Raw genomic sequence first — 17,922 nt, 5'->3', positions numbered from 1 at the left:
TATAATTATGGAAGGCTGGAAAGATGATTCAGAGGTTTAGAGTACTTGTTGCTCTTGCAGAGGACCTGGGTTCCATTCCTAGCACCCACGTGGTGGTTCACAACAGTCCTAACTGTAGGAGATCCAATGCTCTCTTCTGACCTCCACAAACACCAAGCACACACATGGTACACATATAGGCATGCATATAAATAATTTAAGCAATGTGCATCTTATTCCAAACACAAGAATGTTGTCAGAAATCATAAGTCAAGTCAACCCATATTTCTTCCTTTATCCATCAAGAAACTAAAAATTACAGTAGATTCTTTCTAAATAAAATGAAAGTCAAGTAGTTAAATCAGCTTTCATTATTATTTTCTGACTCTCCTACTGCGGTTGGAGAAGAAATTAACATGGAGCCTTTAGAAAAAGGGTGTCAAAATTCTGAGAAGAGACATAAAAAATAAGAATGAACCTAAAACAAAAAGAGAAGGGTAAAGAAAAGAACTGGAGAATCAATGGAGGTAAAATAAAAATAGCTACCAAGCACCAGTCGCAACAGTCCCAGGTGCAAAGGGTAGGGCAGCCTGAAGCCTTCCTAGCCACTGCCATGCCTGCAGGTCTCCAGGGAGCACACAGCACATGGCCAAACAGTGCCACTGAATGAAGACAAGCTAGGGTTTCTCCTACAGAGCCCGGGCTACAAAGCAGAAAGTCTTTCAACTCATTCAACCAAACTATACAACACATAAGTAGCTTTTCTTAACATTTTTAAAACACAGACTCACCTGTAAACTAGATTATTTATATAGGCCCCTCTAATTAGAGTAAGTGACAGATATTCACAGAACTTAGTTAAAATTTCAAGAGATTCCGGCTTACCAGAATCCCAGCTATCGATGAGCCTTTTACTGCAACCCAGCACAAAATCTTGTTAGACAGACACACAACCAGCCTTTCCTCAACTTTAAGATAATTTTCATAAGGAATATAAATTTTTCAAAGAAAAATTTAATAAGTATTAACTAATAGAAGGAATTTAAAAATACTTTCATCATTTACATGAAGTTTATCTTCTAGATGATTTGCTGTTGCTGCTGCACTTTAATCTTAAGATTGGGTCTCACTCTGTAGCCTGTGGAGGCTGCTCTCATACCTTCCCATCTCAGTCTCCTTATGCTGGGATTACAGGTCATGTATTACCACTTTAGATCACTTCAATGAGTTTTTAAAGATCACTGCTAAAGTGCAACAAAAATTAAATGAACTTTCAGAGAATTAGAATAGTACTTTATACATATTTAATTGCAATCTCAAAACCTAGCAATACTAAATCAATACACTGAAAAACTAATTTTCATGAAGCCTTAATCCTACACAAAGAAGTCCAGGCAACCAAGAAATGCTAAGAAGAGGAGAATAGTCTCCATGGCAGAGCTCCTCAGGGGGCTCCAATTCCAATGGTCAGCCCTGAAGTCACATACAACACTGTAAGTACTAAGGGGGTTGTAGTTATATGTTTATACATACATAAACATGTAAATCTATGTAATGACATTTAAAGAACCAGAGGTATGAATCTGAGTGAAAACAAGGGAGGTTATAGCTATGAAGGGAAGGGAGAAAATGTGGTTATATTTTAACTTCAAAATTTTTTAAAGAAAAAGTTTCATTATCTTTGTACTGACTGATTCAGTAACTAAATGACATTGCCTACCAGGAATATATTTATATGTATGAAACAAACATTTTAAGTGGGTACTCAATATAGTCAGCCACATGCTCATAGTGACATTTGTTCAATGACTCATCATATATGCAACAGGCATCAATGGCCATAACCTTATCACTAAGTTTTCTCAGAGACATTTTAGGCTTTGTAAATATACTCTACGATATTTACAAATAACAAAATTGCCTAACAACACACTGTAGCTTTAGATTTTTTTACTCAACCTACTCAAATGGTTCTTAAATGCTTTAACCTCCCTTCTAGCCCACCACCCACCAGATGTAGTGAGAAAAAAAAGAAAGATTATTAAGATTTGGGGGAAGTGGGCCTGTTTAGAAATGGTTCTTTGGAGCAAATCCCATTTGCACTGTCAGGAAATCAAGGGCTCAGTTCACAGGATTCAGCAGTGGCAGCTCGATCCACTGGCAAGTACTTCATGAATAGACCAGCAGAGACAGCCAGGCCTCAGCTGACTCAGCACAAGTCAGCAGGAGGGACCAGGACCACCAGGGACAGACACCGGGAGAAGTTATTAGTTGTGTCTCCCTCAACAAAGCAAAGATCAGCTAAGACCAAGAAGTGCTGCTGCAAAGCTAGCTCTACAAGCAAGCCTCTCTCAGTTCACTGAGACCTATTTATACTCCCTTCAAACATCACACCTCTTCCATGGATCTTGCCTCAGAATGAGTCTGTACCAGCTGATATCACTCTGCCAGTTGGCCTGAGTCCTCCCTCAGAAGTGGCAAAAAGCTGCCAGCACACCACCACAAGTTTTTTGGTGCATTTTTCTCTATGGAGTCATGACAAATGGAACTCAACTGCGCAATGCAAAGTGGACCAATACTTCTGTGTCATTCATTAGCGAAGAATCCTTCATCATTCATCCTTTTACATGTCTGCTTTAGCCAAACATCTGAGTCTGCTTCAGCGAAACATTCCCTCAGGAAATCTGCCTTAGTGAGACACCCTTTCACCTGTGTCCGCCTCAGCTAAATGTCCCTTCACTTGTCTATTTAGCAAAACACCCTTCCAATCGTGTCCGCTTCAAGAAAACACTCCTTTATGTGTTTGCCCCAGCAAAACACCATCCGACAGAACTAACTTTCCAAAGAACCCTTTAGTTTCCACTTTAACACACTTTGAAAATGTATTAGCACTAAATGATGAATATCATTTTATTTACAAAATTTCAGATGCTTAGCAGAAACCCAATAGTCTCAAAAACTTTGCCTTAATAAATTTTGAAAAACAGCCAGAAATTAACTCACCCAAGTTGTGAATAATTGCTTGCAGATTTCGCTAGTTTTGTCATTGATCTGGAGTATGCCTCTTCTATTGTAGCTCTGTTAAATTAAATTGCTATGTTATATTATCTATTGTTTAGTGATCCAAACATAACAAAGTTACAAAACTTTAATTAAAAATGCAAAAATGAAAGCCAGGCAGTGGTGGCACACGCCTTTAATCCCAGCACTTGGGAGGCAAAGGCAGGTGGATTTCTGAGTTCAAGGCCAGCCTGGTCTACAGAGTGAGCTCCAGGACAGCCAGGACTATACAGAGAAACCCTGTCTCGAAAAAATAAAAAACAACAACAAAAAAAAAAAAGAGAGAGAGCATGCTGAAAGAAGAAAAGCTGAACTCTCCATGAACTCTTCAGCTCAGGGTCCTCTTACCCCTCCCATCTGGAGATTGTTCCCGGAACACACCTGAACTTTTTACCCCAAGGTACCCCCTCCCAATTGGAAACTGCTTCAGGAACATTTTTTAGATAAGGGGTCTCCTGGAACAAACCTAGTCCTACCCCTCCTAACTGAGGACTGTTCCAAGAACATTTTTGAGATAGGGGCCTCCTGGTACTACCCCAGAATGTTCCAATAGATCGAGTACATTGCCAAAATATAGGACACGACCCCTTGGTTATGTAAAGCCCCTTGGCAAAGCCCCTTGGTGACGTAAAACTTGTACTTTTCCCCTTACCCTTCTCCTATAAAAGCCTGTGACAAGTCTGGGCCAATGGCCGAATCTCCTCTGCACCTTGCTGGCTGCATGAGTTTCGACCCCAGATATCTGGTATATGTGCTTTTTATGTGCTTTCTTGTTGTTGCTGTATTAAATCTTACTCTCTATACATCCTAAGTTCGGTCTCAGTGTCTTCTTGGGTGCGCGGCTGACCCGAGGCTTGAGTAAGTGCCTCCCTTTGGGAGTCTTAGAGTCTTTCACATGCCACATGTTAAAAAGCCAGCAGGGGACCCCAGTGGCTGTCTAAAAGCTTGGACAGTGTTAAGGGCTATCCCAGTGGTTTGGATACCTAGTGTCCCCCAAAAAGTTCCTATGTTTAAAGGTTTGGTCTCCGGCTGGTTAACCCAATCACTGAGAATGGAGGAGGTCATGAAGCCTCTGCCCTGAATAATGGATTAATCCTCTGGTGGATTTATAATCTGGAGACATTACTGGAGGAATTCTGTAGCCTGGGAAGACAAAGCTCAACCCCAGCCTCCTTACTGTGCTCCGAGCTTAAGCAGCTCCTACCAGATCCTCTAACTGCTGCTTGCCTCAGGGTCAGTGTAACATAAGTGAATGATCATGGGTAAGCACTTCTGAAACTGGGAGCCAAATAAATCCTTTCCTATAGTTTTCTCAATTATTTTCTCATAACAATGGCAAGTATGAATAAATTTACATGTACAATAAATAGTCTTGCCCTATACATGTCTATAATAAAATTTTAATTTTTAAGTTAGGCACGCCAAGAAATTAACAATAACAACTAATAAAATGATTACTGCAACAATGAAACCAGTAAGGCTAAGCATTGTGACACATCTATAATCCCTGCACTGGGGACGCTGAAGCAGGACAATCACAAATGTAAGGCCAGTATACATTAAGTCTAATGATCCCAGGCGGGGCTGTGGATGGGTACTCAGTGTAGTTGGCAACTTTACTGCTGTCCACCACGGCGAGGTGTAGTTACGATAATGAACCTGAACTGGGAAGATGGCCACCAAGCCCAACAAGCTGAATTTAATCCCTGGAACTCACATGGGAGGAGAAAATTAAACCCCACAAGATGTCCTCTAACCCCCTACCTGGCACATGGACACTCCTATGCACATAAAATAAATAAAGATGTAATTAAAACAATTTTGAAATAATGAGGGTTTGTTTTGGGGTTTTTTTTTTGGTTTTTTTTTTTTTTTTTGGTTTTTTGAGACAGGGTTTCTCTGTACAGCTCTGGCTGTCCCGGAACTCACTATGTAGACCAGGCTGGCCTCAAACTCAGAATCATGCTGGGATTAAAAGTCACCAGTACCCAAAATAATGAGCCTTATGACAAACATTTGCATAAAACTAAATGATTCACCAGCAACTATGAGGTCCTGAGCTTCAGAGTTTAATTTATTTTGCAAATAGATCTAAAACACTATACTAGAAAACATTTATCTAACTACTAACAACATGAAGATTTTAGGTTAAAAAAAGTAAAATTAAAAATTTAAAAAAAAAAACAATTAGCAGTGTTACATATAAAATAAATATTGGTGCGGGGGGCGGGGGGAGACACAAATTGCCCCATATATATATAACCTCTAAGTGCTACTCTTTACCTGTTCTGTAATTTCTCTAACCCTTTTCAACTGTGCACTCACTTTAATAGTGAAATAGTCTATAGCCATCCCTGTCCATTTATTTTGATGGGTTCCACACTGCTCTTGCACTAACGTCCAACTCTCCCAGCCTAACCATACTTAGACATCTGCATCACCTCAACTCCAAATTTCTATACTTGTCTTCAAATACTTCCTCGTCTCACACACACACACACACACACACACACACACACACACACACACATACACACACACACATACACACACACCTGCCCAGAAAGTACTGACAGAAACAAGCCCTCACTGGTAGCCCTGTGGTTTTCCTCTGCTCATTTACTCATGTATGTGCCTCGGATGAGAGCAAATACCTATAATCTTATCCATTCAGTAGGCCAAGCCAGATCATAAAGTCAGCTTGGGAAACACAGCAAGACAGTACCACAAACAGACAATAACAACAAAATTGTTTTTGTGTTTTGATTTTGTCTATATTTTAAAATAATGCTATGAGTAGTACTTTGATCATCTTTTAAAAGTAAATGCAGAAATAAATATTAGCATCTTTATTTTTCTTTTGGTTTTTGAGACAAGATTTTTCTTGTAGCCCTGGCTGTTCTTTCTGGGATCCAACTCTATAGACTAGTGGCCCCGAATTCACAGATCCCCCTGACTCTGCCTCTTCAGTGCTAGGATTAAAGGCATATGACAGCTGGGCCATGGTGGTTCATGCCTTGAATCCCAGTACTCAGCTGGCAGAAACAGGCAGATCTCTAATGAGTTTGAGGCCAGTCTGATCTACAGATCAAGTTCCAGGACAGTCAAGGCTACATACAAGGAACCCTGTGTTGAAAAACATAACCAACACAAGTGCCCATGTGCACACACGCACAGAGGTGTGTGCCGCCACCACCCAGCAAGTTTTTTTTTATCTTTTGGGTGAAATATTAGTATCTTACGGATGAAGTTTAATTAGAAAAACACAGGGCTGAGGAGATAGCTCAGCAGTAAAGAGCACTGCTGCTCTTCCAGAGGATCTCACTATAATTCCAAGCACCCACATAATGGTTCACAACCATCTCTAACTCCAGTTTTGGGATCTGCTGCCCTCCTTTGGCCTCCATGATCATTGTACATGCACGGTACATACACATGCAGACAAAACACCCATACACATAAAAATAATAATTATAAAAAAAGAAAGGGGGCTGAAGAGATGGTTCAGTGGTTAAGAGCACTGACTGTTCTTCCAGAGGCCCTGAGTTCAATTCCCAGCAACCACATGGTAGCTCACAACCATCTGTAATGGGATCTGATGTCCTCTTCCGGTATGTCTGAAGACAGCTACAGTGTACTCTTATAAATAAAATAAATAATTCTTCTTTTAAAACAAAAAGTCAGGGCTGGTGAGATGGCTCAGTGGGGAAGAGCACCCAACTGCTCTTCTGAAGGTCCGAAGTTCAAATCCCAGCAACCACATGGTGGCTCACAACCACCCGTAATGAGATCTGATGCCCTCTTCTGGTGCGTCTGAAGACAGCTACAGTGTATTACATGTAAAAAATAAATTAATAAATAAATCTTTAAAAAAATAAAATAAAAAATAAAAAAAAATTTTAAAAAGTCATAAAAAAAAGACACTGAAATACATACAAACTAGGAATAGGACATTTGACAGTTTAACCATCAGTAAGGATGTCCCAAGAAGCCATCAGATAGATATGTCAGGCAGCTTTTTCCTTCAGAGCATCTAGAAAAGGCAGCTAAAAAATTTTAAGTAAAATGGAGTTTGTCATAAACAAAACTTAGAAAGAGTTGAGGAATGCTCAGGTGACCTCACTGTTAAAGAAGGAAATGTAACATCTGTTAATCTAATGTTGGCTTTTTAAGAAGTTAGGGCTGGCCGGGCGTGGTGGCGCACGCCTTTAATCCCAGCACTTGGGAGGCAGAGGCAGGCGGATTTCTGAGTTCAAGGCCAGCCTGGTCTACAGAGTGAGTTCCAGGACAGCCAGGGCTACACAGAAAAACCCTGTCTCGAAAAACCAAAAAAAAAAAAAAAAAAGAAGAAGAAGAAGTTAGGGCTGGTTGTGGCAGCGCAAGCCTTTAATCCTGGCACTCAGGAGGTAGAGGCAGGAGTATCTCTGTAATTTGGAAGTCATGAGGTCACAGAGCACTGTTACTCAGAGAAACCCTATCTTGAAAATCCATTAAAAAAAAAAAAAAAAGTTAAATGAAAGAGCCAGGTATGGAGGCAAACCATCTTTAATTCCAGCCTGGGAATGGAGAGGCAGGCAGATATTTGTGGCAGAGGCCAACAGCTAGGGCCAGATAGTGAGACCATGTCTGAAAAAAATCCAAAAACCAACCAACCAGAAAAGGTAAAGGAACCAGAGAGGCACTTCACAGGTTAAGAGTACTGACTGCAGATATTAGGCAGAACTGGGTAACTTCGTGGAAGAGGGGAGAAAGGATTGTAGGAGCCAGAGAAGAGGGGTTGAGGACCCCGTGGGCTGTGTTAAGCCCACAGAATCCACTAAGCAGGGCTCACAGACACTGAAATGACAATCACAGAGCCTGTGTAGGTCTGAGCTAGATCCTCTGCATATGTTATATGGTTGTACAGCTTAGTGTTCTTGTGGGACTCCTGACAGTGGGAGTGGGGGATTGCCTCTGACTCTTGTATCAACTCTTGGGATCCTTTTCTTCCTGCTGGGTTGTCTCATCCAGCCTTGATATGAGGGTCTGTGTCTAGTCTTATTGTAACTTGTTCTGCCTTTTTCAGTTGATATCCTAGAAGGACTGTTCTTTTCTGAAGGGAAACGGAGGAGGAGTGGATCTGGGGGAGAGGGGAGTTTGTGGGGGGAGGGACTAGGAGGTGAAAGGGAGGGAAACTGAGGTTTGGGTGTAATATATGAGAAAGGAATAAATAAATTTTAAAAAGTAATAACTGGCTGCCCTTCTAGGGCCCAGGTTTGATTCCCAACATCCAGCTAGCTTACAGTTTACAACTATCTGTAATTACAATGCCAGGGGATGCAATGCACCCTTCTAGAGCCTCCTCAGGCACCAATATGCATGTGATACAGATGTACATGCAGACAAAACACCCATAAGCATTAAATAATTTTTAAAATAGTATTAAAAAAAAAGGACAACAAAAATGGCAAATTGGTACCAGGAGTGGGGTATTCCTATGACGACCTGACCAGGTTTGGGGGAGGACTGTGGAAGGACTTTGGAACTTTGGGCTAGAAGATCCATTCAGTGTTAAGAGCTCTGTGGGATGCTGTACAGGAGCCTGGAAGATAATGCTGAGAACAGTGCAGATGATGGAGGCCTGGCTTGTGAAATTTCACAGGGAATATTAAAGACTGTTATCAGGACTGTTTTGATTGTGAAGATTCTGTGGTTCTGGTTAGCTGGGGCTGAAGAATCAGCTGTGATTAACAATATACCAGAACCAGTAAAGCAAAAACTTTGCATTACTGGGACTATTGATGCTGGTTAGCTGGAGCTAAGAAATTAGTGGTGATTAAGAAGGGACCAGTATAGCCGGGCATGGTGGCGCATGCCTTTAATCCCAGCACTTGGGAGGCAGAGGCAGGCGGATTTCTGAGTTCCAGGCCAGCCTGGTCTACAAAGAGAGTTCCAGGTCAGCCAGGACTATACAGAGAAACCCTGTCTTTAAAAAAACCAAAAAAAAAAAAAAACCCAAAAACAAAACAAAAAAAAAACAAAAACAAAAACAAAAGAGAGAGAGAGAGAGAGAGAGAGAGACCAGTATCACTGAGGTGAGATCTTCTGCGATGTGTTTTCTGGGAGCGCCGAGGCTGTGTTCCAGAGATAACCAAGATTGTACCTTGTGCTGTGGCTGGACTTGGTAATGTGTAAGAGTCACCCAGGTAGTACTGGTTTTGAAGGCATGAAGGGGTCATGAAGAACAGCTGAGGCTCAGCACTGTGAGAAGCCACAGAAGGTCATTAAAGTGCAGCCTCAGTTGCAATTGATTGCCCAGGACTAAAGTGGTCAGGCAAAGGAGTTGAGGCTTGGCACCATGAAGAGAGCCTATGAGAGGCTACTGGTGAAACCTAGTTACAGCGGAAGACAGCAATGTTTTAGAACTGCCAGTACCATGAAATCACCATCAAAACCATCAGCAGCAGTGGAGTACAGGCAGCTGGAGCCCAGAAGACAAGCTGTGTGCTACAAAGGGCAGAGCTGGAGAAGTGACCCAAGCCCTTGGGGGAGCCCAAAAGACCATGAGTTGGATCCTAGACATTAGACAGCTGGACTTTGACTTTTCTTTTGATTGTGACTGTGCCCTGATATTTTTCCCTCTTGAAGGAAAAAGGTCTTTTAGTGGAGCACACAGTTAAGAGATTTTTAATTTTAAAAAGACTTTGAATTTTAAAAGAGATTGGATATTTTAAAAGGATTGAAATTTTAATATGTAAGAATTTGCAAAGACTGTGGGACTTTTAGAGTTATTTAGATCTTGGGGATAAATAAAAAAGTAAGGGTTGAGGCTTAATAGTGATGTGTTTGTGTCAATTGTACTGGCTGGTTTTTGTGTCAACCTGACACAAGCTGGAGTTATCACAGGGAAAGGAGCTTCAGGTGAGGAAATGTCTCCATGAGATCCAGCTCTAAGGCATTTCTCAATTAGGGATGGGGGGTGGGGGCGCTTGTGGGTGGTACCATCTCTGGGCTGGTGGTCTTGGGTTCTATAAGAAAGCAAGCTGAGCAAGCCAGGGGAAGCAAACCAGTAAAGAACATCTCTCCATGGCCTCTGCATCAGCTCCTGCTTCCTGACCTACCTGAGTTCCAGTCCTAACTTCCTTTGGTGATGAACAACAATGTAGAAGTGTAAGCTTCCTCCCCAACTTGCTTCTTGGTAATGATGTTTGTGCAGGAATAGAAAGCTTAAGACACACAGTGAAGTTTTTGAAAGTGAAAAACTGAGTAGGAGTGGTAGCAAATGTCTGCTATCCTAACACTTAGAAGGCCATGGGAAGGATGATACGAGCTCAAAGCCAGCCTAGGTCACAGAGTGAGAACCAGGACAGAGTTTATATGCCAAGACATGGACTCAAGAAAAAAAAAAAATTAAAGAAAGGGGCTATTAAGATGGCTTAGTGAGAGCTGGGCGTGGTGGCACACGCCTTTAGTCCCAGCACTTGGGAGGCAGAGGCAGGCAGATTTCTGAGTTCGAGGCCAGCCTGGTCTACACAGAGAAACCCTGTCTCAAAAAACCAAAAATAATAATAATAACAATAATAATAATAAATTTTAAAAATGTATGGGACGTGCAGGCTAAAACAAGATGGCTTAGTGAGTAACGGCCTCACCACCAACGCAAACAAACTGAGTGTGATCTCTCAGACCCACAGGATGTAGAAAGACAGCCAGTCCTGCAAGTTGTCCTCTGACCTCTAAACAAGCCAGGAGGAAGTGATGTTCTGAGGTCTGCACATCTTCAGGAAACAGTAAAAGTAACAAGCAACACTCAATATTAATAGGACAAGGAACTTGTATTCTAAGACCTAGAATAATCACAAACTAAAAAGTATAGTGCAGGCATTACTTCTAAACCAACAGAAGAAAACAGACTTTCAGAAAGGCCCAAAAGCAGACAGCAAAGAAGAAAACCAGGAAAGCAAACTAAGATGATACTGAGATTGACACATTATAGCTCTGCTGGAGAATAAGTGCAGAAGATAGACCAGAAAAACAAAGCCAAACAAACGACACAACAAACTAAGCAAGTGTGCCACTGAGAGCTTTACTCAGTGAGTAAGAGAGTAAGACAGCACTCATGTCAGACAGTAACACACTGCTAAGTGCTGAGGTACAACTGGACACTGTCTCTTAAGTACAACAAAACCACAGAAACAAACTCAAAGGAGGAATTAAAAAATATTACAACACTAGAAGAGATCAAGATAGGTGATTTAAACCCTAGTCAGAGAGACCAGGAAGGGCAGGGCAAGTGAGTAGACCGCAAAATTCTGAAATACAAAGAAGCATTAACTAATGTAGAGAGAACAAGCAACTACAATGCCTGCAGTGGAGGAAGCCTAGCCACGACTGGTATCTCAGGGTGGAAGTAAGAAGGAACCAGGTGGGAGCTAAGACAATGCAGGTTTATCTTAACAGAAACAGAAAACCTATGAAATAATTTAAACAAGAAACCAACAAGCTGTTCTGTAGGTCAAAAAAACAAAAATAGAAACAAAGAAACAAAAAAGCCCCTCTAACCCAGAGAATGAGTTCTAGAACAGGAATCAATGAAGATGAACCAGTTAATAGCAAATGCTGACATTCAGGCAAAAATATATAAACAATCAAGATAATTAAATTGCAGATTCATCCTTTATTGAGGGCCAAATGATCAAATAAACATGGGAACCAGAGCACACTAAATAAATAAAATAAAATCCAGTCATTGAGTATTTCCATTCCACTAAGAATGGTGGCATGCACCTTTAATCCCAGCACTTGGAAGGCAGAGGCAGGTGGATCTCTGAGATTGAGTCCAGCCTGGTCTACAAAGCAAGTTCCAGGGCAGCCAGGCCTACACAGAGAAACCCTGTCTCAGCAAAAAACAAAAACAAAAAGAAATCACCCCACAATTACTAGACTCCCTGAGACTGACATAAAGAGAGACTTCAAGGCAGAGAGTGACAGTGAAGTACATGCTGGGTAGAGGAAAGTTCAGGAAATGTCAGAGATAGTGTGCCTGCCTTCCTTTACTCCTGCTTATGCTGACGCTGATGCAGAAGCCAGGAAGGGCAGCCTTTACCCAGGGATCCAAGTATCTGAGACTCCCTCTCCAAGTGAAAGGTGGAAGCCAGAGGAACTAGTCCCATGTAAAATCATTTATGTCCCAATTGCTGTATATCGTGTATATCTCCCTTCCTATAAGCTCATGAAAAAAGATATATATCTGCAACCATATCTTCAGAATGCAAGCAAATATTTGGTACTAAGAAAACATGAGATAGCTATGTTATTCAAAGAAAATATGAACAAATGGGACATATTTAAAGACCAAAAGTCCCTATAACAAAGATTTTTTTAATGTGTTCATACAATACAACAAAACAACAACAAATACACAATGAAGGAGAGCTAGTCACAAAACAGCTCTAAGAAGTAGCATCAATGAGCAGATGTGGCAAACGCCTGTAGCCCCAGCACTGAGATGGCTGAAGCAGAAAAATCAAGGTCATCTTTGGCAGTGTAGAAAATTCAAGGCTGGCCAGCCTGAGCTAAATCAGACTTTGGTTATTGGGGTCAGGGGTGGATGCACAGTGGCACAGGCCTTAAATTCCAGCACTGGGGAGGCTGAGAAGACAGAACTGAGTTCCAGGCCAGCTTAGTCTGCGTAGTGAATTCTGGACTAGCCAGGGCTACAAAGTGAGAACTTGTCACTAAATAAATAAATAAATAAATAAGGGGGGGCGTAGAGAATCCAAATACAAAAGCAGCCTTGTTACTGTCAAATTATATTGACTTCTAGAAATTTCTAAATTGACTATTATAAAAATTTAAAGAAAATCACACTTTATAAAATTTATAGCATTCAAAACTGTAAGACTTTTTCAATAAAAATTATAATGCACAACTAAACTGAGTTTGGGAGAATCTTTTCAAATTATTTTAGCATATTTGATTAAAAACTAGCAGTGTGCTAGGTGGTCGCACACACCTGCAATCCCAGGTCTCGGGAGGCAGGGGCAGGAAGATGAGTTTGAGACCAGCCTGGTCTACAGAGCAAGTTCCAGGACAGCCAGGGCTACATGGAGAAACCCAGTCTGGGGAAAAACAAACAACAACAAAAACAACAACAAATAAATAAAAAATAAATGGCAAATGTTTCATCTTATGAAATTCTTGTTTCATTATATTATTTTGCTAATACATTCAAAGCATTCAAAGTGTAGAGATATTATAAAGCAGTCATTTGCAAACCAGGGCTTCAACAATGCCACTGAACCATTTTATCAGCGCTCAGTGCAAAGATGATAAAAGTTTGTAAAACACTGCTTTAAAATATAATTATACTATGTTTTTTTAAAATGAACCTTGATTATTTAAATCCAAATAAATTTTTGCAATTATTTATATTCTTAAATTTAATGGTAAGTTCCTAAACCGCTTATAAAAATACATACCTTTCTCTTACAAAATCTGCTAGTTCTTTAGTTGAGATCTGTCCATGCTTCATATTATGGTACAGTACATCAAAGCCATTATTTTTTTCCCCCTGAAATTCAAAAGATAAACAAAAAAAGACATTAAAATTATGAAAATACAATAATCCTTCATTAATTAGTATATAATTCTTTTTTTTTTTTTTTTGGTTTTTTGAGACAGGGTTTCTCTGTATAGCCCTGGCTGTCCTGGAACTCACTTTGTAGACCAGGCTGGCCTCAAACTCAGAAATCCACCTGTTCTGGTAAGCTATTTTTCTTTAAGTTAAAAACTGTTGGGCTGGCGAAATGGCTCAGCAGGTAAGAGCACTGACTGCTCTTCCAGAGGTCCTGAGTTCAAATCCCAGCAACCGCATGGTGGCGCACAACCATCTATAATGAGATCTGAAGACAGCTACAGTGTACTTACATATAATAAATAAAATCTTTTAAAAAAATTGTTAAATGATTACATACTTTCAAAGCAATTCCATACCTTTAATAACATTTATAGTTTACTATACATACTCATTCTATAAACATGTAAAAGTGTATAATCGATGAGATTAATCCGAAACTTTAACACACACCATAATAGGAAATGTAACATGGATTTTTTTTCTATTATTATTTTTTTAAATTAGGTATTTTCCTCATTTACATTTCCAATGCTATCCAAAAGTCCCCCATACCCTCCCCCCAACATAGACCTTTTAAAATACATTATAAAACCCCATTATACATAGCAAGAGATTCTTGATTTAACTTATGGGGTTTTTTATTTTATTAAAAACATTTTATTATGTTTTTGCTTTAAAATAACTAAATCCCAGCTCAGCATGATGATATACACCTTTAATTCCAGCACTGGAAGGTAATGGGAGATGGGTAAGATCTCTGTGAGTTCAAGGCCAGCCTATTCTACATACTAGAATAGCCAGGACTATAATGAGACCTTGCCATGGACGGATGGATGGATGGATGGATGGATGGATGGATGGATGGAAGGAAGGAAAGTTTAAATCCTGACTTCTGAGTCAAAACAGCATACTATTAACATAAGCTTTGAACATCATAAAATTCCTATTCAAATTTTCAATAAACTTGAAAAAAAAGCATAAAGTTTTTTAAATGCTGGTTTTTTTTTTTTTTTTTTTTTTTTTTTGGTTTTTCGAGACAGGGTTTCTCTGTGTAGCCCTGGCTGTCCTGGCACTCACTTTGTAGACCAGGCTGGCCTCGAACTCAGAAATCCGCCTGCCTCTGCCTCCCGAGTGCTGGGATTAAAGGCGTGCGCCACCACGCCCGGCTCTGTATTTTTATTTTATGTGCACTGGTATTTTGTCTGCATGTATGTCTGTGTGAGGGTGTCAAGTACCCTGAAACTGGAGTTACAGAATTAAGAGCTATCATGTAGGTGCTAGGAATTGAACCTCAGTCCTCAAGACATCAGCCAGTGCTCTGAACTGCTGAGCCATCTCTCAACCCCAAAATTTTTATTTCCTTAAATAAAGATTTAAGAAAAGAAACAGGCTATTGTTTTAACTCCAACTGAAGAGATTAAAAGAATCATACAGGGCTGGTGAGATGGCTCAGTGGGTAAGAGCACCCGACTGCTCTTCCGAAGGTCCAGAGTTCAAATCCCAGCAACCACATGGTGGCTCACAACCATCCGCAACGAGATCTGGCGCCCTCTTCTGGAGTGTCTGAAGACAGCTACAGTGTACTTACATATAATAAATAAAATCTTTAAAAAAAAAAAAAAAAAAAGAATCATACAAAAGTCTTTGTACTATTTAACCCTGTAAGTTCCACATAATCAAATCATCACAAAGGAAATACCAAAAAATGTCCATTTAATCTGTAAAATAAAGACCAATAATCTAAGTTTAAAAACTACCATATTTATGGCTTAAGTTTTTATTTTCCTTGAATGAAAATGAGGAATGTGAGACTATGCCGGGGCCTAGCAAACACAGAAGTGGATGCTCACAGTCAGCTATTGGATGGATCACAGGGCCCCCAATGGAGGAGCTAGAGAAAGTACCCAAGGAGCTAAAGGGATCTGTAACCCTATAGGTGGAACAACATGATGAACTAACCAGTACCCCGGAGCTCTTGACTCTAGCTGCATATGTATCAAAAGATGGTCTACTCGGCCATCACTGGAAAGAGAGGCCCATTGGACTTGCAAACTTTATATGCCCCAGTACAGGGGAACGCCAGGGCCAAAAAGTGGGAATGGGTGGGTAGGGGAGTGAGGGGGAGGGTATGGGGGACTTTTGGGATAGCATTGGAAATGTAATTGAGGAAAATACCTAATAAAAAATATTAAAAAAAAAAAGAAAATGAGGAATTAAATATGTGTGTTGGATATGAAAGCAAAACTATAAGCAAATAACACAGGATCGGAAATCTAAGTTTTCAACAGCTTACCAAAAAAACAGGAAACAGGAACTTCAATCCAGTTGAAGTAATTTCTAATAAACTCTTAGCTTGTAAACATCAAGTATTTAGCCATACATACAACAAATAAAAATGTTATATTTGTAGTAATATAAACACTTTTATATTTTGAACATCCATTTTTATCTATGAAGAAAAATATTTTGAGCCCAACATTTTAATGGACTTCAACAGGTTTATATATTTAAGAATGTATTATTTAACTTTAGATTTTTGTGGGTTTTTTAACTTACACTGCTTTTCAAACCATTTTTCCTGTCAAAATAAAAATATTCTTTTAGTCAACCATTAGCAAACAAAATAATATCATCATGTAGATTTATAATCAACAGACAAGCTAGGCAGTGGTAGCACACAACTTTAATGCCAGTACTGGGGAGGCAGAGGCAGACAGATCTCTGTGTTCAAGGCCAGCCTGGACTACAAAGCAAGTTCTACAGCCAAGGCTACCCAGAGAAACTGCCTCAAAAATAAATAAAAATAGAAGCAGTAGACAAAAAGCAAAGGATCTAAATATTCCAAGGGATGCCATCACTGGACTGTGACACAGAAATGACACGTGTTTGATAAAACTGCCAACAGTTTATAACTAAGTTGTAAAGCTTTCCGTAGACAACAATACTGAAATACAAAACCTCAAAACCCAAGTCTAAGGATATCATGCCTTTACTCCCAGCCCTTGAGAGGCAGAGGCAGGTGGCTCTCTGAGTTCAAAGCCAACTACAGAGCAAGTTCCAGGACAGCCAGGCCTACACAGAGAAATCCTGTCTCAAAAAACCAAAAATGTTAAAAACAACAAGAACAACAAAAACTATACTTTTAGAATGTCTACTAATACAATAACTTACTTAATAGAATCAGTAGCTGACTTAATTCAACTAACTTAATTGAATCTATAGCTGGATACTGTTTGTTAATAAAAACAACCAGGGTATGGCTAACTACTTTTACAGTTATACCCTACGACATTTCCCTTTGTGAATGTTTATGCTTGTATATATACAGGTTCTTTTGGATGCTAAAAAGAAATAAGTAACTGCCTTTAGGAAGAACTAGACAAAGAAAGAGGGAGATTTTATATTTTAGTCTTTTTTGGTACCTTTGGAGTATCAATAGATATAAAACAATGTACAAGTCTGTTAGTACATAGTAAATATTTCTACACATATGTCCACATATGTATACACATATTTAAATGTAGTGCACCATCTGATGGGATCATATTCTAAGCAAGAATACCAAATTACAATATTTATAACTTTTTTATTATTATTTATTTAATGTACATGAGTACACTGTAGCTGTCTTCAGACACCCCAGAAGAGGGCATGGGATCCCATTACAGATGGTTGTGAGCCACCATGTGACTACTGGGAATTGAACTCAGGACCTTTGGAAGAGCATCTCTCTGAGCTAACTCTCCAGCCCTATTTAGAACTTTAAACTAATAAAAGATAAGCTTCTACTTTGTGTTTCTGGTCATATCAAATACTTTTCTAAAGATACAGTTTCAAATTTTCCACCTGAATTAAAAAAAAAAAAAAAAAAAACACCAAAATGTATTATTAATCTCTCATCTAAAATACCAGATTTAAAATTGACAAACAAAAAATGTTTTACACTCCAAAGTCCTATTGACAGAATAATACAGAGTTTCTAAAAGCATTTTAATCCTACAGATTTACCCACATAACTACAGATCAAACTGGATAACCAAGTGCTTCAACTTAATTTAAGACTAAAATATGATACAAATGAAGCAGTAAATGAAATGAGACTATTTACAGGCTAAACAGTAAGATTAAAAAGGAAAGGCTTCAGGATTCAAATACCTAGTCATGTGTTTGCTACCTTTTGATGTGCTGACTGAAACGCCATCTAGAGAAAGCCACCTAACTCAAAACTTCAGTTTATCCTAAAGTGACATACACTAAGGAATCCG

At 39.5% G+C, this 17,922-nt stretch overlaps 1 protein-coding gene across 2 annotated transcripts in view; it reads right to left on the bottom strand.

Annotated features, from left to right (window-relative positions):
* The window catches only part of Fcho2 (FCH and mu domain containing endocytic adaptor 2), a 93,881-nt gene that overhangs the window by 70,414 nt on the left and 5,545 nt on the right, over positions 1-17,922 (bottom strand). For both annotated transcript variants that reach the window (XM_021179877.3, XM_029468219.2), the window contains exons 2-3: positions 13,500-13,591; positions 2,983-3,057 (exon numbers count right to left, since the gene is read on the bottom strand). In XM_021179877.3, coding sequence (XP_021035536.1) covers positions 2,983-3,057; positions 13,500-13,591 — 167 coding nt within the window. The remainder of the gene's footprint in view (positions 1-2,982; positions 3,058-13,499; positions 13,592-17,922) is intronic.

Source organism: Mus caroli, unplaced genomic scaffold (assembly GCF_978045245.1).
Source record: "Mus caroli unplaced genomic scaffold, Mus_caroli_1 scaffold_15, whole genome shotgun sequence".
Taxonomy (NCBI): Eukaryota; Metazoa; Chordata; class Mammalia; order Rodentia; family Muridae; genus Mus; species Mus caroli.
Note: the sequence above shows the minus strand (reverse complement) of the source record. Positions and strands in the feature narration are given on the sequence as shown.